The following is a 16,245-nucleotide window of genomic DNA, read 5'->3' on the forward strand; positions in this document are numbered from 1 at the left end:
TTCAGGGAGAGATATATACCTACACCCAGAGGTTCAAAGTTAGTCCACAATATCAAAAAAACTCAAAGTGATAAATGTAGTAAACTCAATATTTTATATTATTACAGAAAAACATAGGAATCGCAGCAACTCAGCCTGATCATACTATGCATTCAGAATTTCAAAATTACCAATCTGTTCTTGCACTTTCTTATGGAAATAAAGTGAACCTTTTGAAAGATCGAATATACACATCAAAGCAAATATTAAAAAGACATATTATTAAATTTGTTACTTCATGATAGTAGTGTAATTGTATAAAAGGAAGTATAAAAGGTAAAATCACCTAAAAGAGCTACAAGAACTTCCTAAGGAAGAACTGTTGCCTCAAGACACATGAAAGTATTCTGGTAGGATTGAATTTACTGCCAGTCAGGACTTGTCGTGGGATGAATAGGCAATATCATTCTTAATCCCTCTGGCTATTCCTAATTTTCTGCCAAGGTAGAAATCTAACCTTATTCAGACATGAGACCATAAAATGTACAAAAGTGGTTACAATTATAATAATGTTTTGAAAATTTACCTAACTGGGAAAAATAAAAGTTTTTTTTAAACATAAAGTTCAAATTCCAAAGAGATCATCCTAGAATTCCTGGTCAACTATGGAAAATCTGGAGGCACAAAGAAATATCGGTTAGGTATTTAGATGAAATCTCTTAAATAGAAATGGATAGCATTAACTATTTTGCATAACTTGTTTTGAAAAGCCATAGAGGTGTTTAGTTGTGTAATGGAACATCTGCTTCTATTCATTACATCCACTGCTCTGATTTCCATATATGAGATATTTTGTTCAAGGTAATTGAGAAGAGAGAACCATGCTTCCACTGTTCACTAGAGAAGATATAGCAGAATTGAATCTGAAAATACAGTGGCCACTTCCTGAGATGACAGCAAATCAGCTCAGAGTGGAAACGTTTATAAAATGTTATGCCCCTAACAAAGAATTAATTCACAAGATTTACTTGGGATGTTAAGTGGTCCAAAGGGTAAGTATCTATTTAAATGGACTTAAGTATAATGCCTAAGACATAATGCATGCATGGGTCAGTCAGGACTTACTGGATGCCAGATGGTGCAGCATCTGTCATTATGCTTTGATAATAGACTCCATGTGGAGTTCAATGGCAAAACCTTGTCTTGGTGGGACTGAACTGAACTGTCACAGACCTGAGATCCCAATGCTTTCAATGGGAAGAGAAGTTAATATTTAGCTTTACTTTAAGCTGTCACTTTTTATTTAAAGTGCTTTCAAATAATTTTATTGCTTCAAAACATTTACTTCAATTTTAACATCTCTGTCATAACATAGATCTCTGAAATTTATTTTTCATTACTGTCAAAGTTTCACTCTGGAGAATTCCAGAGGCAGGAGTTCCAGACTATATTTACAAAGCATAGTTATTGTCTCTATCTCACCACCTGTTTTAACATAGAACCTAGAAATCTACAGCACATTACAGGCCCTTCGGCCCACAATGTTTGAGGGTGAATTTCAGTAAGATCTTCCCACTGCATATGAGCCAGGAAAGTGCAGGCACACAATAATCATGCACACTAGTTCAAAAAAGATGTGGTTCTGATGAAAGATTGTCAACCTAAAACTTTTACTCTGTCTCTCTCTTCAGACGTTACCAGACCTGCTGAATATTTCCAACAGTTTCTGTTTCATTCCAGTCTGTTATTATATTTTACTTTACAAGGATCAAGACAAATTTGAGTTATTCACATTAAAATCTGCAGTTTGTACATTTCAGAATTTCACATGCAACTAGAATCATGCTTTTCTGAAAGCACAGATGAAAAATACTGTATATGGATGTAGAACTTAAGAGATCATAGAAACCAATGTGTATTAGGAAGTGTGGTTACATTCTCTTTTGCTTCATTACACATTTAGAAGAAAAGGTTATTCCTTCCATTTTAGGGAGATTGAATAGTTCTGCCAACAAAATGAGTAATTAGTCATTCTGTTTATTTTCAGGAGAAAGAAAACAAAAAGAACTATATGGAACATAAAATGCTGGAGAAACTCAGCAAGTCAGGCAGCATCTATTGAGGGTAACAAACAGCTGACATTTCCTGATAAAGGGGCTCAGCAAAAAACATCAACTGTTTACTGCCCTTGACAGATGCTGCCTGACTTGCTGGGTTCCTCCAGCAATTTGTGTGCATGCCGCTCAAGGTTTCCAGCATCTGCAGAATCTTGTTTTTTAAAAAAAAGTGACTTGCTACTTTATATACCATTCTGAAGTATTCTAAACAGATTAATACAACATAATGAAATTGGTTAACAAAAAAGAAACTTTCTTATATATGAGCAAATTAGCCAGGTTTTTCTCACATTAGATCAAACTTAATTCTCCACAGATCTCTCAGTGGATATATAGCTCCTAAAGATACAGTGGTGAACAGTACTTCACTCAAATAATTGAAGTCTAATACACAATAACACATACTTAACAAATTAGCCAAAGCACATGTACACAGTGAGAAAACAGAATGATTTCACAAGCTCAAACTTCTTATTAATGCTACCTGAATTTGTCAGATCAATGCTGTATTCTGACCCTGCATGTCTGCCTCAAACAAGTCCGCACTGATGGCCAATTTTATTACATTTATAGAACTTTTCATTGTTACTCACAAAGGACATCTCAATAAACAGCAGTGAGGGCTACTACAATCAAATTACATGACTTGAGTATGTCGTGGCGCAATAATTCACTGCAGGCTGCATGACAAAGAATACCAGCTAACTTTGAATTCAGCAAAACCTGAGTTTACAATGACATGAAATTGCAAATGGTTAATAATCCTGAACATACGCCCAACATTAGAATTTTGTTAAATCATTTTTATTTAAGCCCCTGGAGTTTTCTTGTGGTTGCTTTAATATTGTTTGTAAATTATGTAACTACCATCATTGTGACTTTCCAGAGTTTCTAAATGTTGACAATGAAACAGTCATAGTAATTTAAAAGTATTCATTTCTTATGCACATACAACTGCATCATATAAGAAATAAATTTGAGAATATATGTGGAAAAACTACAAACTATTACATTTATACCATAAAACTGAAACGAATGAAACATTTTGAAGATATGCAAAAGGCAAATGTGACACGTTTCCATAAAACATGGAAATGTGGATTAGTAAATTGGGCCTATAAGAGTACAACGCCTTCAATAAAACCTGCCAACACAGTCATCATTGAATAAATGTTAAGATTGTAATAAAGAAACATTGACAAATACTTTATTCCTAAATTTATAATTGATTCATTTCTCTTCTCCAGGTGGGAGGAGAAGATGGCGGCACGCCTGCGTGTGCGCAGCCCTCCGGTGAAAAATGATATTGTATCCGTTAAATTGGGGCCGTGGACAATTCTGATTTGATGGAGAATGGACGTGAAAGCACAGAGGAACATCTGGAGAAATTTCTGAAACGCCTGTTCGCTGCTGTCATTACTGTGTAGTCGTGAATCTTTCGGAGGATAGGCCTCAAAGTCCCTGGCCTTGCCTCAAGAAGGAGGTCGAATCGTTCGGACAGAGATGGCGCACAGTACTCAGTGTCGGACAGCTGATCAGAGCTCGAAGTTTTTGGATGACTCAGAGTCGGATTGTGGTCGGCATGGCAGGGAGAGTTTTTCTTCCTCTTCCCGTCTGCGTGAGATGTGGGACATTTGAGAAACTTTGAACTTGACTGTGCTCATGGACTTCTTCATCAAGTTATGGTATTGTTGCACTGTTTGTAACTATATGTTATAATTATGTGGTTTTGTCAGTTTTTTCAGTCTTGGTCTGTCCTGTGTTTTGTGATATCACACGGGAGGAAATAATGTATCATTTCTTAATGCATGCATTACTAAATGACAATAAAAGAGGACTACGTGTCTTCATAATCTAATCATCTTCACCTCCATAAAAATACTACTGCTGATTATTTTACAAAAGATGCAGTTACAAAGAATCAAATCCAGATAAAATTTAATTCAACCTATAGCTCAGTAATCAAAACTAGAAGTATGTTACAATAGTGCAAATGTATTCTTGATGTTCAGTATTCTTTCATTTAGTTTATAGTCTGTTACACATACAATGTGCCTCAAATGATCATGACTAAATACATACACATAAGATATGAACAATATTCAACTCTCATTAGATACATTTTTAAACGTAAAATTTGAGATAAATTTTCAAACACTGAAACCATCTTTATGATACTACAATTTACAGGTTTCAAATGCTGATCATCCTACATTATTAAATATTTGCAGCATTCAAAATTAATATGTATTAGAAAATTTACACCCATATGCACAAATTCCCTGAAGATGGCATCTTGCTGACTGCATCATTGCTGATAGCCACTGAATAGCACTGAGTTGCTGTATTTGCACAATACATAAACTAAACTCACCACAGGAAGTAAGCCCTGTCACTTTCAAACCTAAATAGTCTTTTAAGAGTTAGTAATAATCTACCCCTGGAAGTTGATGATGGCTTTGCGATCTGTCAAGTATCTAAACCTAATACTAGTCACAACTTTGCAGCACTGCTATGGGTACTATTCCTCATTAATGCTTTCATAGCTTTCAGTTTCAACAGTATCAGCAACTTCATTGAAACCAATATAGCATACGGTTTCGTTTTCACCATTTACTCTAGCATCATATTCTGCAGTTCACCCATGGTATACATGCAGTTCACAGAGCAAACAATACTATTTTATCCTGTACATCACAATTAATGATGGACAGTGTTTCTCCTAAAATAATGCACCAACATTTGTATACCTTTCAAACAATTGGTGCACTCATCAGTAACATTTAGGCAGTGTCAATTATACAGAGTTGGGATAAGTGCAAGTGTTTCCTGATATTCTCAATACAATTATTGAAAAAAACTGAATTATGAAGTCACACCTTCATAATCCAGAGATTGAGTTGGTTTCTAAATCAATTATTTAGTAATCAGTAAATTTAGATAATTATGTGCAGTAAAGGCATCAACAAGTAAAATGTGTAGACAGCAGCAAACATGGCTGTTGAATAGGCTCTCCTTCTTAAACTCTTTCCCAGTGATTTTACTGGAAAGGTAAATTGTCATTTCTGTATTCTGCATTTAGCAAATGTCACCTGAAGATGAATTTTACTCCTGAAAAGTTTCAGATGCTAATTTTCAAACATCTTTTCTCATCCACGATACAAAATCTATGTTTAAGTAAGTGAGCCAAGTGCCCTGTTGGATGGCTACTGATAATGCAGATGTGTTGAGAAATTCTTGTATTAAACATGCAGGCAATGGAGATACACAGGGAGAAAATGGAATTGACACCATCTGTTTTTGGGTGCCAAGTTTCTTTTAAATGTTCACGAGATATCTACTGCTGACCAAGCTAACCTTTATTGACCATTCCTAACTGCCTTTGAATTTTCAGAGGTCTGGTAGGCCATTTCAGGGGGTAGTCATACCAGGTGAGGAGGGTAGATTTTGTTCCCTGAAAGACACCAGTAAACCAGAAAGATTTTTAGCAAAAATCCTATGGTTTCTTGTTTAAAATGTATTTTAATTCCAGTCTTGTTTGATTATTCTAACTTAAATTGTCCACATAGTTTGGCAGCATTCAAAGTCATCAACAGTCCATAACTTAACCAAGTTGTCTTTAGACCTTTGAAATGAAAACTGCATGCACAATTGAAAGATGAATCATGACAGGAACGGATTGCTGAAGGGATCTAAGCTCGTACAATAAATTTCAGATGTAACTTTACAGTTCAGAAATCTCCAGGGCAAGCCCCGCCTAACCTTCACAGTTGAATTGGATGGAACCTGGCACTCTCAAGCAATGCTGTTTACAGAAAATCATCTAATGCTTTTATGTAGTAGCTGGCTAATTTCACCACAGCTCACTGCAGTGGAATTTCCACTGCAATATAAGTGTGCATGGTTAAGAGAAGGGTAATGAGAAGATTTCTCAGTGGGTATCCATATCTACCCATGATATTCTGCAAGCAATTAGCTTACTTTATAATCTCATAATTTTGACCCGATTCCCTATTACCAATACCTTCACATCTATCTTTTCTTTGTCAATGAACATCACATCAAGGCCACTATGCAAAAATAAAAATCTTCAGAATGATGTATCTACAAGACATACCTACATGCAAGATTCTGAAGGGGCTTTGACAGGATCAAAATTGTTAGGTCACTCCTCCTGTTTGGGAAACCTACAGAAGAACTAGGAGGCAAGATAAGGTATAGCCGCTTATAACCAAGATGAAGCAGCATTTCCTTTCCAGAAGTCTGTGAATATTAGGAATTCTCTATCTGCAGAGAGATAAATCATTAAATATATTCAAGCTAAGATACAATTTTCCATTGAAAGGGAATAATGGATGATGGGTATTAGGAAGAATAACTTCACTGATAAAGATAAGTCAGCTATGATTCAATTTTTCAATGAATGTTTGACCTACATACATTCTCATGTTATTACACTCCATACAAAAGTCAACTGATTAGGCTTATGCATTGCATAAGTCAGTTTTTTTGTCTACCTTTACCTTTGCTAATAGTGCCCCTGTGGCTTAGAAGGCTGCTGACATTTAATGGAGACAAAAGTCTGTAAATGTGGAGTGGAGAATGTGTTGACTGGGGGCATTGTAGCCTGGTGTGGAAGCACCAATGCCTTTGAACAGAAAATCCTACAAAAGGTAGTGGATTCGGCACAGTGCATTAAAGGTGAAGCCCTCCCAACCACTGAGCACGTCTACAAGAAATGCTGTTGTAGAAGGGTGGCATCTAACATCAGGGATCCCTACCACCCAGGCCACGCTCTTCTCTCACTACTACCATCAGGTAGAAAGTGCAGGAGCCTCAGGACTTATACCACCAGGTTCAAGAACAGTTACTATCCGTCAACCATCAGGCTCTTGAACAAAAGGGATAACTACACTCACTTGCCCATCTATTGAGATGTTCCCCCAGCCAATTATCTCACTTTAAGGACTCTAGTTCATGTTCTCATTATTTACTGCTATTGATTTATTTTGCATTTGCCATTTGTTGTCTTCTGTGCTCAGGCTGATCTTTCACTGATCCTGTTATCGTTACTATTCTATAGATTTGCTGAGCATGCACACAGGAAAATGAATCTTGGGATGTCTATGGTTACATATATGTACTTTGATAATAAAATTTACTTCAAATTTTTTGTACTTTGAAATATCCTGATTATAATCTCAAACTACTTTGCACTAAACTGTTGTGGTTACGGACTGCAGACTTTTAGCATAAAGGGCCAAGATGGGTTGGCTTGTAAACAGTAACAGTAGCTGGACTTAGAGAAAATAGTCTGTTTCCTGAGTGAAGACATCAGAAGTCACTGCAACTCTGCTGCAGAAGCGAGACATTGGGTGACTGCTGCTCATTTTCTAATAGAACCTATGATTCAGAAAACAAATACTGCAAATCCCCAAAAGAGTAAATCCAGTTGGCCAATTATCTCTACAAAATACATGTCAGGCTGGTGCCAGATTCCTTATGCTTTATTAACTCTGAATACAGGCTTCTAGTATGGTTCCAATGTAGTCTTGATGAGAAAAGAATAATTGTGAGAGCACTTGACAAGATGCATTGTCAAGGAACCCTGTTTGGTGAAACTGAAGTTAATTATAACAAGGAGAAAACACTTCATTAGCTGGTGTCTTAATTCTCACAGAGAAAAATATTTTGTGACTTTTGAGAATTATTCACCCTAGCAACAAGCAAGATTTCCTGCCCTGTAGAACATCACTGAACCATGTGTTTTTTTTTCTACACAACGATCCAATCGCTTTCATGCTCACAATTACTACAATTAATTGTTTTATTTTAAATTCCAGATTATTTAATTAACTGAATTTAAATTCATCAGTTGTTTTGGTGAGATTAGAATCCATGTCTTCATTTATTAAACCAATCCCATGTAGTACCATTCATTAATGTTTCCAGGCAGAATTAATTTAGCATGAATGGCTATCACAGTGCATCGCTCTTTCAAGATGAACAACCTTTAAGCAGTGCAGCCTATCAGCAGGGTAGTTAGCAATGAATGGACGCTGAAATAATTGAAATGAACAAGAGTAATCAAGCTGGTTTTCCAGATCAGCGTTTTGAGGAAGCAGTTAGGCTGATCTTGTAGGTGCAATGAGAAATGGTTAAATAATAAGCATTTTAAGCATGTTAAAAAGACATTAATGATGGAATATTATGCCAAGAATGGAAACAGTTTAGTTCAATCCGAAATTAAAGTCTCAAAGCTTAAAAAAAAACATAAAAAGTACGGGGTGTCACATAAACCGTATTAAAAGAAATGACAGGAGAGAAGCAATTGCTAACATTTAAAGGATTAATACAAACGTTTGTATATCACCTGCGAGTCACATATTTCTCTTAAAGGTAAAGAAAACATTACAAGAAAAGTGATCCAACTGTGGTGAACAAGGTAAGCTAAAAACAGTATTAGATCAAAGGAAAATACTTTAAGTATTATCAAAGAAGAGTAATTGAGTCTGAGGACTGGAAATACTTCAGAATTTAATAAAGGAGGACCAAAAAATTGTAAGATGAAGTAAAATATGAGAGTACCATGAATAAGAGACATAAATAACATAAATAAGTAACACAATTAGAGACCATTAGTTTCAAAGAAATATGAAAAGGAAAAGATTAACACAATTGTTATGGCCAGTTAGCTTGACATCAGTAATCAGGAGAGTGTAAGAATCTATTAAAGAAGTACTGACAGCAATTAGAAAATTATAAAAGAAATTTGTAGAATTGATGTGGTTATTTGAAAGGGAGATCATCTTTGACAATTCAGTTGAGTTTTTTGAGGTTGTAATGAGCAGAATAGATAAGAGGAGGCACAAGAAACTGCAGATATTGCAAGCTGGAGCAAAAATGAACTGCTGCACAGTTCCACAGACTGACAAACAACTCAGTGTTTCCCCTTTTTAGTACTTTCTCCAATATCACATTAATTCACAACACTAAAATTTTTTAAATGTTTTCATAACTTTCCATGCCAGCATTCAATTAGCATATTTCACAACCAAATATAATTTAGTTAACAAATACCACTCAGTAGCCTTCTGCTACACCAAATAAAGCTTTTAAAATACCTGGTACTTCCAAAACAAATAATTTATAAAGTTGAATTAGTATGTGGTATACTACAAAACATATGATAGAACTTGTTGATATACCACGACTGAGTGGGGGCATGATACACCACTGGACTCAAAATGTATGCCTCACTTCATTCATTAGTTTCCAATAAGTTGAGTTTCATTTCATTTCCTGAACTGCACATGACTAGTGGTCACTGCAACATCTCTCTACAACTGAGTAAAACTGTGAAATTAGAGCAACACACACAAAATGCTGAAGAAACTCAGCAGGCCAGGTAGCATCTATGGAAAAGAGTAAACAGTCGACGTTTCGGGCTGAGACCCTTCATCAGGACTGGAAAAAAAGATGAGAAGTTAGAGCAAGAAGGTTGGGGGAGGGGAGAAAGAAGTACAAGCTGGTAAGTGATAGGTGAAACTGGGAGAGGAGGAGGGGTGAAGTAAAGAGGTGATAGGTGATAGGTGAAAGAGATAAAAGGCTGGAGAAGAGGATATAGGGGGAATCCGATAGAAGGTAAAACTCCATGAAAGAAAAGGAAGGAGCAGGAGCAGCAGGGAGAGGTGAGGAGATAACGTGAGAGAGGAAAATGGAAATGAAGAAGTGGTGAAGGGGGAGGGGCAATTAATGGAAGTTTAAGAAATCAATGATAATGTCATCGGGTTAGAGGCTTCCTCCAGACAGATTATAAGGTGTTACACTTCCAACTTGGGTGTGGCCTCATCACGGCAGTAGAGGAGACTATAGACTGACATGTCGGAATAAGAATGGGAAGTAGGATTGAAATGGGCTGCCACTGGGAGATCCCAATTTTTGTGACGGATGGAGCATAGATGATTGGCGAATCTGTCTCTCAATCTATGCCGGGTCTCACCAATATACAGGGGGCCACACCAGGAGTACCATATTTAGTAGATGACCTCCAACAGACTTACAGGTGAAGTGTTGCCTCACCTGGAGGACTGTTTGGGAATCTGAATGGTAGTGAGGAAGAAGTGTATGGGCAAGTACGGCATTTGTTCCACTTGCAAGGATAAGTACCAGGAGGAAGGTCAGTGGGGAGTGAAGTTTGGAAAAGGGAGTCATGTAGGGAGTAATTCCTGTAGAAAGTTGAAAGTTGGGGGGGGGGGAAGGAGGGTTGGAAAAGATGTGCTTGGTGGTGAGATCCCATTGGAGGTGGCAGAAGTTGCGGAGAATTATGTGCTGGACACTGAGGCTACTGGGGTGATAGGTGAGGCCAAGAGGAAAGGTATCCCTGCTGGGGTGGCGGGAGGATGGGACAAGGGCAGACGTGCGTGAAATGGAAGAAATGTGGGTGTGGGCAGCATTGATGGTGGAGGAAGGAAACCCCCTTTCTTTGAAGAAGGAAGACATCTCATTAGTTCTAGAATAAAAAGCCTGAACCTGGGAGCAGATGCGACAGGGACGGAGGAACTGAGAGAAGGAGGTGGCGTTTTTACAATTGACAGGGTGAGAAGAGGTATAGTCCAGGTAGGTGTGAGAATTTGGACGTTATTATTAACTGTGAGATTCTCAGCCACTAGTTAGTGCAGAAATCTTTTAAAGAACAGACCTTTTGTCTTTAAACTGACAATGACAAGAAAGTTTTATCACATCAAATTGCACAATAACTATTGTAATTAATGCTTTAAAAAAAAAACAGAACAAAACATTTTGAGTACCTATAATCCACTGTTCACAATGTACAGTGTATTCCGGTTAATTGGGCCAGCACATTTTTCTTGAATTAGCTAAAGTTCCATTGAAATAGTTAAAAAGGTATAAAAAAGATGAATTTTCATTCAACTGAGTAACAAATTATGTATTTAAATTAAATACAGAACAAATCAGAACACTAACAATACTATAAAGCTGTGCATTAGTTTCTAATAGTTATCGACAGAGGAATTCTTCCAGCATACGCTGCCGTGATTTTTTTGATTAATGGTAAATGAACAAACTCAGTGCACAGTACAGATAATGGACTGCCTTCATATAATGCCTTCAATGAATGCATCCTCCAAATCTTCATTTTCATTGTAACATTCAAGATGATTGTCAATAACCTTCAAATTCTCCATAGTTCCTTATTTGTTGAAGGAGTGAAATCATTTCATTTTCACTCCTGTCCGTTTATGGCATGTCCAAGCCTCAATGCTTGAAACCGCACTGAGAAAAACAGTTCTGAATTGCCAACTATCAGTAACAAAAATCACTGCTGTTTGAACACAAGCACATGCGACTGATGCTATTTAAAAACTGCTCTCTCTAAGCATGGTGTAATGCCACACAAGCTGAATGTGACTGATGTTAGTTAGAAACTGTTAGGCAACAGTCTCCTGTCCCAATTAAGCGGCATAGTGTCCCAAATAAACAAAGGGAAACCCAGCCATTTTCTCAATTAGTTTTTGTTCTTTAAGAGTTGCCCCAAATAACCAAGTGCCCTGATTAACTGATGGCCCAATTAACTAGAATCCATTGTATATAGTTCCCATGTGTCTGACAGAAAAGTAACTTTTTTTTTCTCCCCATAATCAATGATCTATAGGAAATCTATTTTCAGGGACAATTCTTGAACATATTGATCAATGGTAAAATGTTCTGTTATTAAGCCAAACTTGATAGGTGTTGGATAATCAAAATGTCTATCAAATATATTATCATAAAATCAAGAACAGTAGTGTGGGTACTCACCATGTATGCTGTTGTTTTCTTGAAGGAAATACGTGAAATTTTGAATGTCCGTAAACAAAAATAAAGTACTAGACACTAAATTATTGAAGACTGCAATAAAAGGAATTTATTTCACTTATGCAAAACTTAACCTACATTTAAAACTAAAAGTAAGCTTTGTCAATTTATAATGTAATTGATGGAACTGTAGCTTACACTTCCTTCTAGTTTAGATGCAGTTACTTGAGATCCTGTTGTACTTCCTCGAGGGCTTGCTGTACATCCCTGGGTTCATTGTCACCAGCCCCAGAAGTCCTCTTGAAAGAATCATGGACAACAGCCTACATAATCGACTCTTGTCTCTTTTAGTTAAGACTGCAGTTGCATAACTTGCTGTGCTGAATAACAAGGCAGCCTTTTGCAAAATTGAGGATTATAATCAAATGCTGAAGCTACACTAGCTCAACTTATTTTATTGTCTCACACAAGTTTCAAAGTTCTTGTCACTTTCTTTCAGCTTCTTGGGGTTCATTACACTTCCTATAATTTCTGCATCACAATTTAATTTTACCAATTTCAATCCAATTTTCTATATACTTATCACTTAGGTGCCACACTGGGTTTGTTAGGGAGCATTCTTCAGCATGCTAACAATTTCTGCTTTCTCTGATTTTTGACGTTGAACATTAAAAGCATCTAATTTTTCATCAGGAGATTCTTCAGCAAACATCACTTAGGCAACAATTTTCTCAAAACTCTTCTTAGTCTCACTTCTAACTGAATCTTGTGCACAGGTAACATTATAAATTGTGTCTTTAATACTGTACAAATACTTCGTGTTGTTGATAAATATTTTCTCAGAAACTAATTCTGATTGATGAAACATCTGTCCATTTCAATAAGCATTGGCCTTGAGACTGCATCCTCAGAATGTCTGAGTGCAAATCATCTGTATAAATCACTGTCTGGCTGTTTTAGGTTTGTGTAGAATACACTGCTTGCCTACAGATTTATTCAGCTCCGGGCTTACATAAAATTGAATTATCTTTCCATGCCTTAATATCATTGATAGTGATGAGCCTACTTTGTATTCCTTCATCAAAATATTCTGGTTTTCAACCTTGTCAAGTCTCTTGCAGATGTCCATCTTCCCATTCAGTGTCAACACACCCTCCTAAGTTTCACACCTTTATCTGAAGACTGTTTATTCAATGCTATAATAGGTGATTGTGTTGATATTTCTCGATAAACAGAGTGCAATCAGAGTAAAACACAATGGAAATGGAAGACACAAACAACTACTGTCTGTATCACTACGAGCACCTACAGATAGCACTGAAACCAAGGAGTACCAGTAGGGCAACAATGAAAACCTACCAGCCTCATCTGAAACTACATCATCATATACAGCTGTCAAGTGCTGGTTTGCAGAGTTACTGGAGATGAAGTGAATCAGAAATTCATGGATGCCAAATCACAAAGCTTTTGTGTATAATTCTATATTCACAAGAGAAACTTACAATTATCTAATTTTGGACTGAGTTCGGAACTAGTCTTTATGTTTTATCATATAGTTTCCATAGGACTTTGGAAAATATAATCACTTTAACTGCATTAAGAATGAATTTCAGTCTTATGCAGTAAATAATGCATTTAACAATTAAAACTTACACAATTAATATTGTATGAACAAAAGTATGAGATGTTTCATTCTATCTGAATTGTGTTGTTTTAAATGGAAAAATAAAGGTATGTAGCAAAAGCACTTTAAAACAGAATTTGAATTTTTATAACCTCATTTTTCAAAGTCAAAAATCATCACATTAAATGAGTGTCTTGTAAGTGTTAATCTGTCAAAATGTTGAGAATTAACTCAGTACACATTCAATACATAAACTACTTACCAGCTGGGAGGCTTCTTTCTATGGTGTCCTGTGTTGTCGCATGGAGACGTTTCATATAGTCTTCACTATACCAGACTCTCAGCCTCTCTCCAGGATGAATATCCCTACATACACGGAAGTAAATCTTCTCCTTGTACTGGAATGCCATGAGATTCTGTTCATTCTCTTCTCTTGATATTACTACATACCTAAGACAAATGCATGACCAATGCTTAGAAAGTATAAGGTTTCATAGAAACATAGAAAATAGGTGAAGGAGTAGGCCATTCGGCCCTTCGAGCCCGCACCGCCATTCAGTATGATCATGGCTGATCATCCAACTCAGAACCCTGTACCAGCCTTCCCTCCATACCCCCTGATCCCTTTAGCCACAAGGGCCATATCTAACTCCCTCTTAAATATAGCCAATGAACTGGCCTCATCTGTTTCCTGTGGCAGAGAATTCCACAGATTCACCACTCTCTGTGTGAAGAAGTTTTTCCTAACCTCGGTCCTAAAAGGCTTCCCCTTTATCCTCAAACTGTGACCCCTCGTTCTGGACTTCCCCAACATCCGGAACAATCTTCCTGCATCTAGCCTGTCCAATCCCTTTAGGATTTTATACGTTTCAATCAGATCCCCCCTCAATCTTCTAAATTCCAACGAGTATAAGCCTAGTTCATCCAGTCTTTCATCATATGAAAGTCCTGCCATCCCAGGAATCAATCTGGTGAACCTTCTTTGCACTCCCTCTATGGCAAGGATGTCTTTCCTCAGATTAGGGGACCAAAACTGCACACAATACTCCAGGTGTGGTCTCACTAAGGCCTTGTACAACTGCAGTAGTACCTCCCTGCTCCTGTACTCGAATCCTCTTGCTATAAATGCCAGCATACCATTCGCCTTTTTCACCGCCTGCTGTACCTGCATGCCTACTTTCAATGACTGGTGTATAATGACACTCAGGTCTCGTTGCACCTCCCCTTTCCCTAATCGGCCACCATTCAGATAATAATCTGTTTTCCTGTTTTTGCCACCAAAGTGGATAACTTCACATTTATCCACATTAAATTGCATCTGCCATGAATTTGCCCACTCACCTAACCTATCCAAGTCACCCTGCATCCTCTTAGCATCCTCCTCACAGCTAACACTGCCGCCCAGCTTCGTGTCAACCGCAAACTTGGAGATGCTGCATTTAATTCCCTCATCCAAGTCATTATTATATATTGTAAACAACTGGGGTCCCAGCACGGTACCCCACTAGTCACTGCCTGCCATTCTGAAAAGGTCCCGTTTATTCCCACTCTTTGCTTCCTGTCTGCCAACCAATTCTCTATCCACATCAATACCTTACCCCCAATACCATGTGCTTTAAGTTTGCACACTAATCTCCTGTGTGGGACCTTGTCAAAAGCCTTTTGAAAATCCAAATATACCACATCCACTGGTTCTCCCCTATCCGCTCTACTAGTTACATCCTCAAAAAATTCTATGAGACTCTATGATTTTCCTTTCACAAATCCATGCTGACTTTGTCCGATGATTTCACCGCTTTCCAAATGTGCTGTTATCACATCTTTGATAACTGACTCTAGCAGTTTGCCCACCACCGATGTTAGGCTAACCGGTCTATAATTCCCTGGTTTCTCTCTCCCTCCTTTTTTAAAAAGTGGGGTTACATTAGCCACCCTCCAATCCTCAGGAACCAGTCCAGAATCTAAAGAGTTTTGAAAAATTATCACTAATGCATCCACTATTTCTTGGGCTACTTCCTCTGGGATGCAGACCATCTGGCCCTGGGGATTTATCTGCCTTTAATCCCTTCAATTCACCTAACACCACTTCCCTACTAACATGTATTTCCCTCAGTTCCTCCATCTCACTGGACCCTCTGTCCCCTACTATTTCCGGAAGATTATTTAGGTCCTCCTTAGTGAAGACAGAACCAAAGTAATTATTCAATTGGTCTGCTATGTCCTTGCTCCCCATAATCAATTCACCTGTTTCTGTCTGTAGGGGACCTACATTTGTCTTAATCAATCTTTTTCTTTTCACATATGTGTAAAAGCTTTTACAGTCAGTTTTTATGTTCCCTGCCAGTTTTCTCTCATAATCTTTTTTCCCCTTCCTAATTAAGCCCTTTGTCCTCCTCTGCTGAACTCTGAATTTCTCCCAGTCCTCAGGTGAGCCACTTTTTCTGGCTAATTTGTATGCTTCTTCTTTGGAATTGATACTATCCCTAATTTCCCTTGTCAGCCACAGGTGCACTATCTTCCTTGATTTATTCTTTTGCCAAACTGGGATGAACAATTGTTGTAGTTCATCCATGCGATCTTTAAGTGCTTGCCATTGCATATCCACCGTCAACCCTTTAAGTGTCATTTGCCAGTCTATCTTAGCTAATTCACGTCTCATACCTTCAAAGTTACCCTTCTTTAAGTTCAGAACCTTTGTTTCTGAAT

At 37.4% G+C, this 16,245-nt stretch overlaps 1 protein-coding gene across 3 annotated transcripts in view; it reads right to left on the bottom strand.

Annotated features, from left to right (window-relative positions):
• Positions 1-16,245, bottom strand: part of prdm11 (PR domain containing 11) — a 115,780-nt gene that overhangs the window by 55,180 nt on the left and 44,355 nt on the right. For all 3 annotated transcript variants that reach the window (XM_072272207.1, XM_072272205.1, XM_072272206.1), the window contains exon 6: positions 13,802-13,989. In XM_072272207.1, coding sequence (XP_072128308.1) covers positions 13,802-13,989 — 188 coding nt within the window. The remainder of the gene's footprint in view (positions 1-13,801; positions 13,990-16,245) is intronic.

Source organism: Mobula birostris, chromosome 11, assembly GCF_030028105.1.
Source record: "Mobula birostris isolate sMobBir1 chromosome 11, sMobBir1.hap1, whole genome shotgun sequence".
NCBI lineage: Eukaryota > Metazoa > Chordata > Chondrichthyes > Myliobatiformes > Myliobatidae > Mobula > Mobula birostris.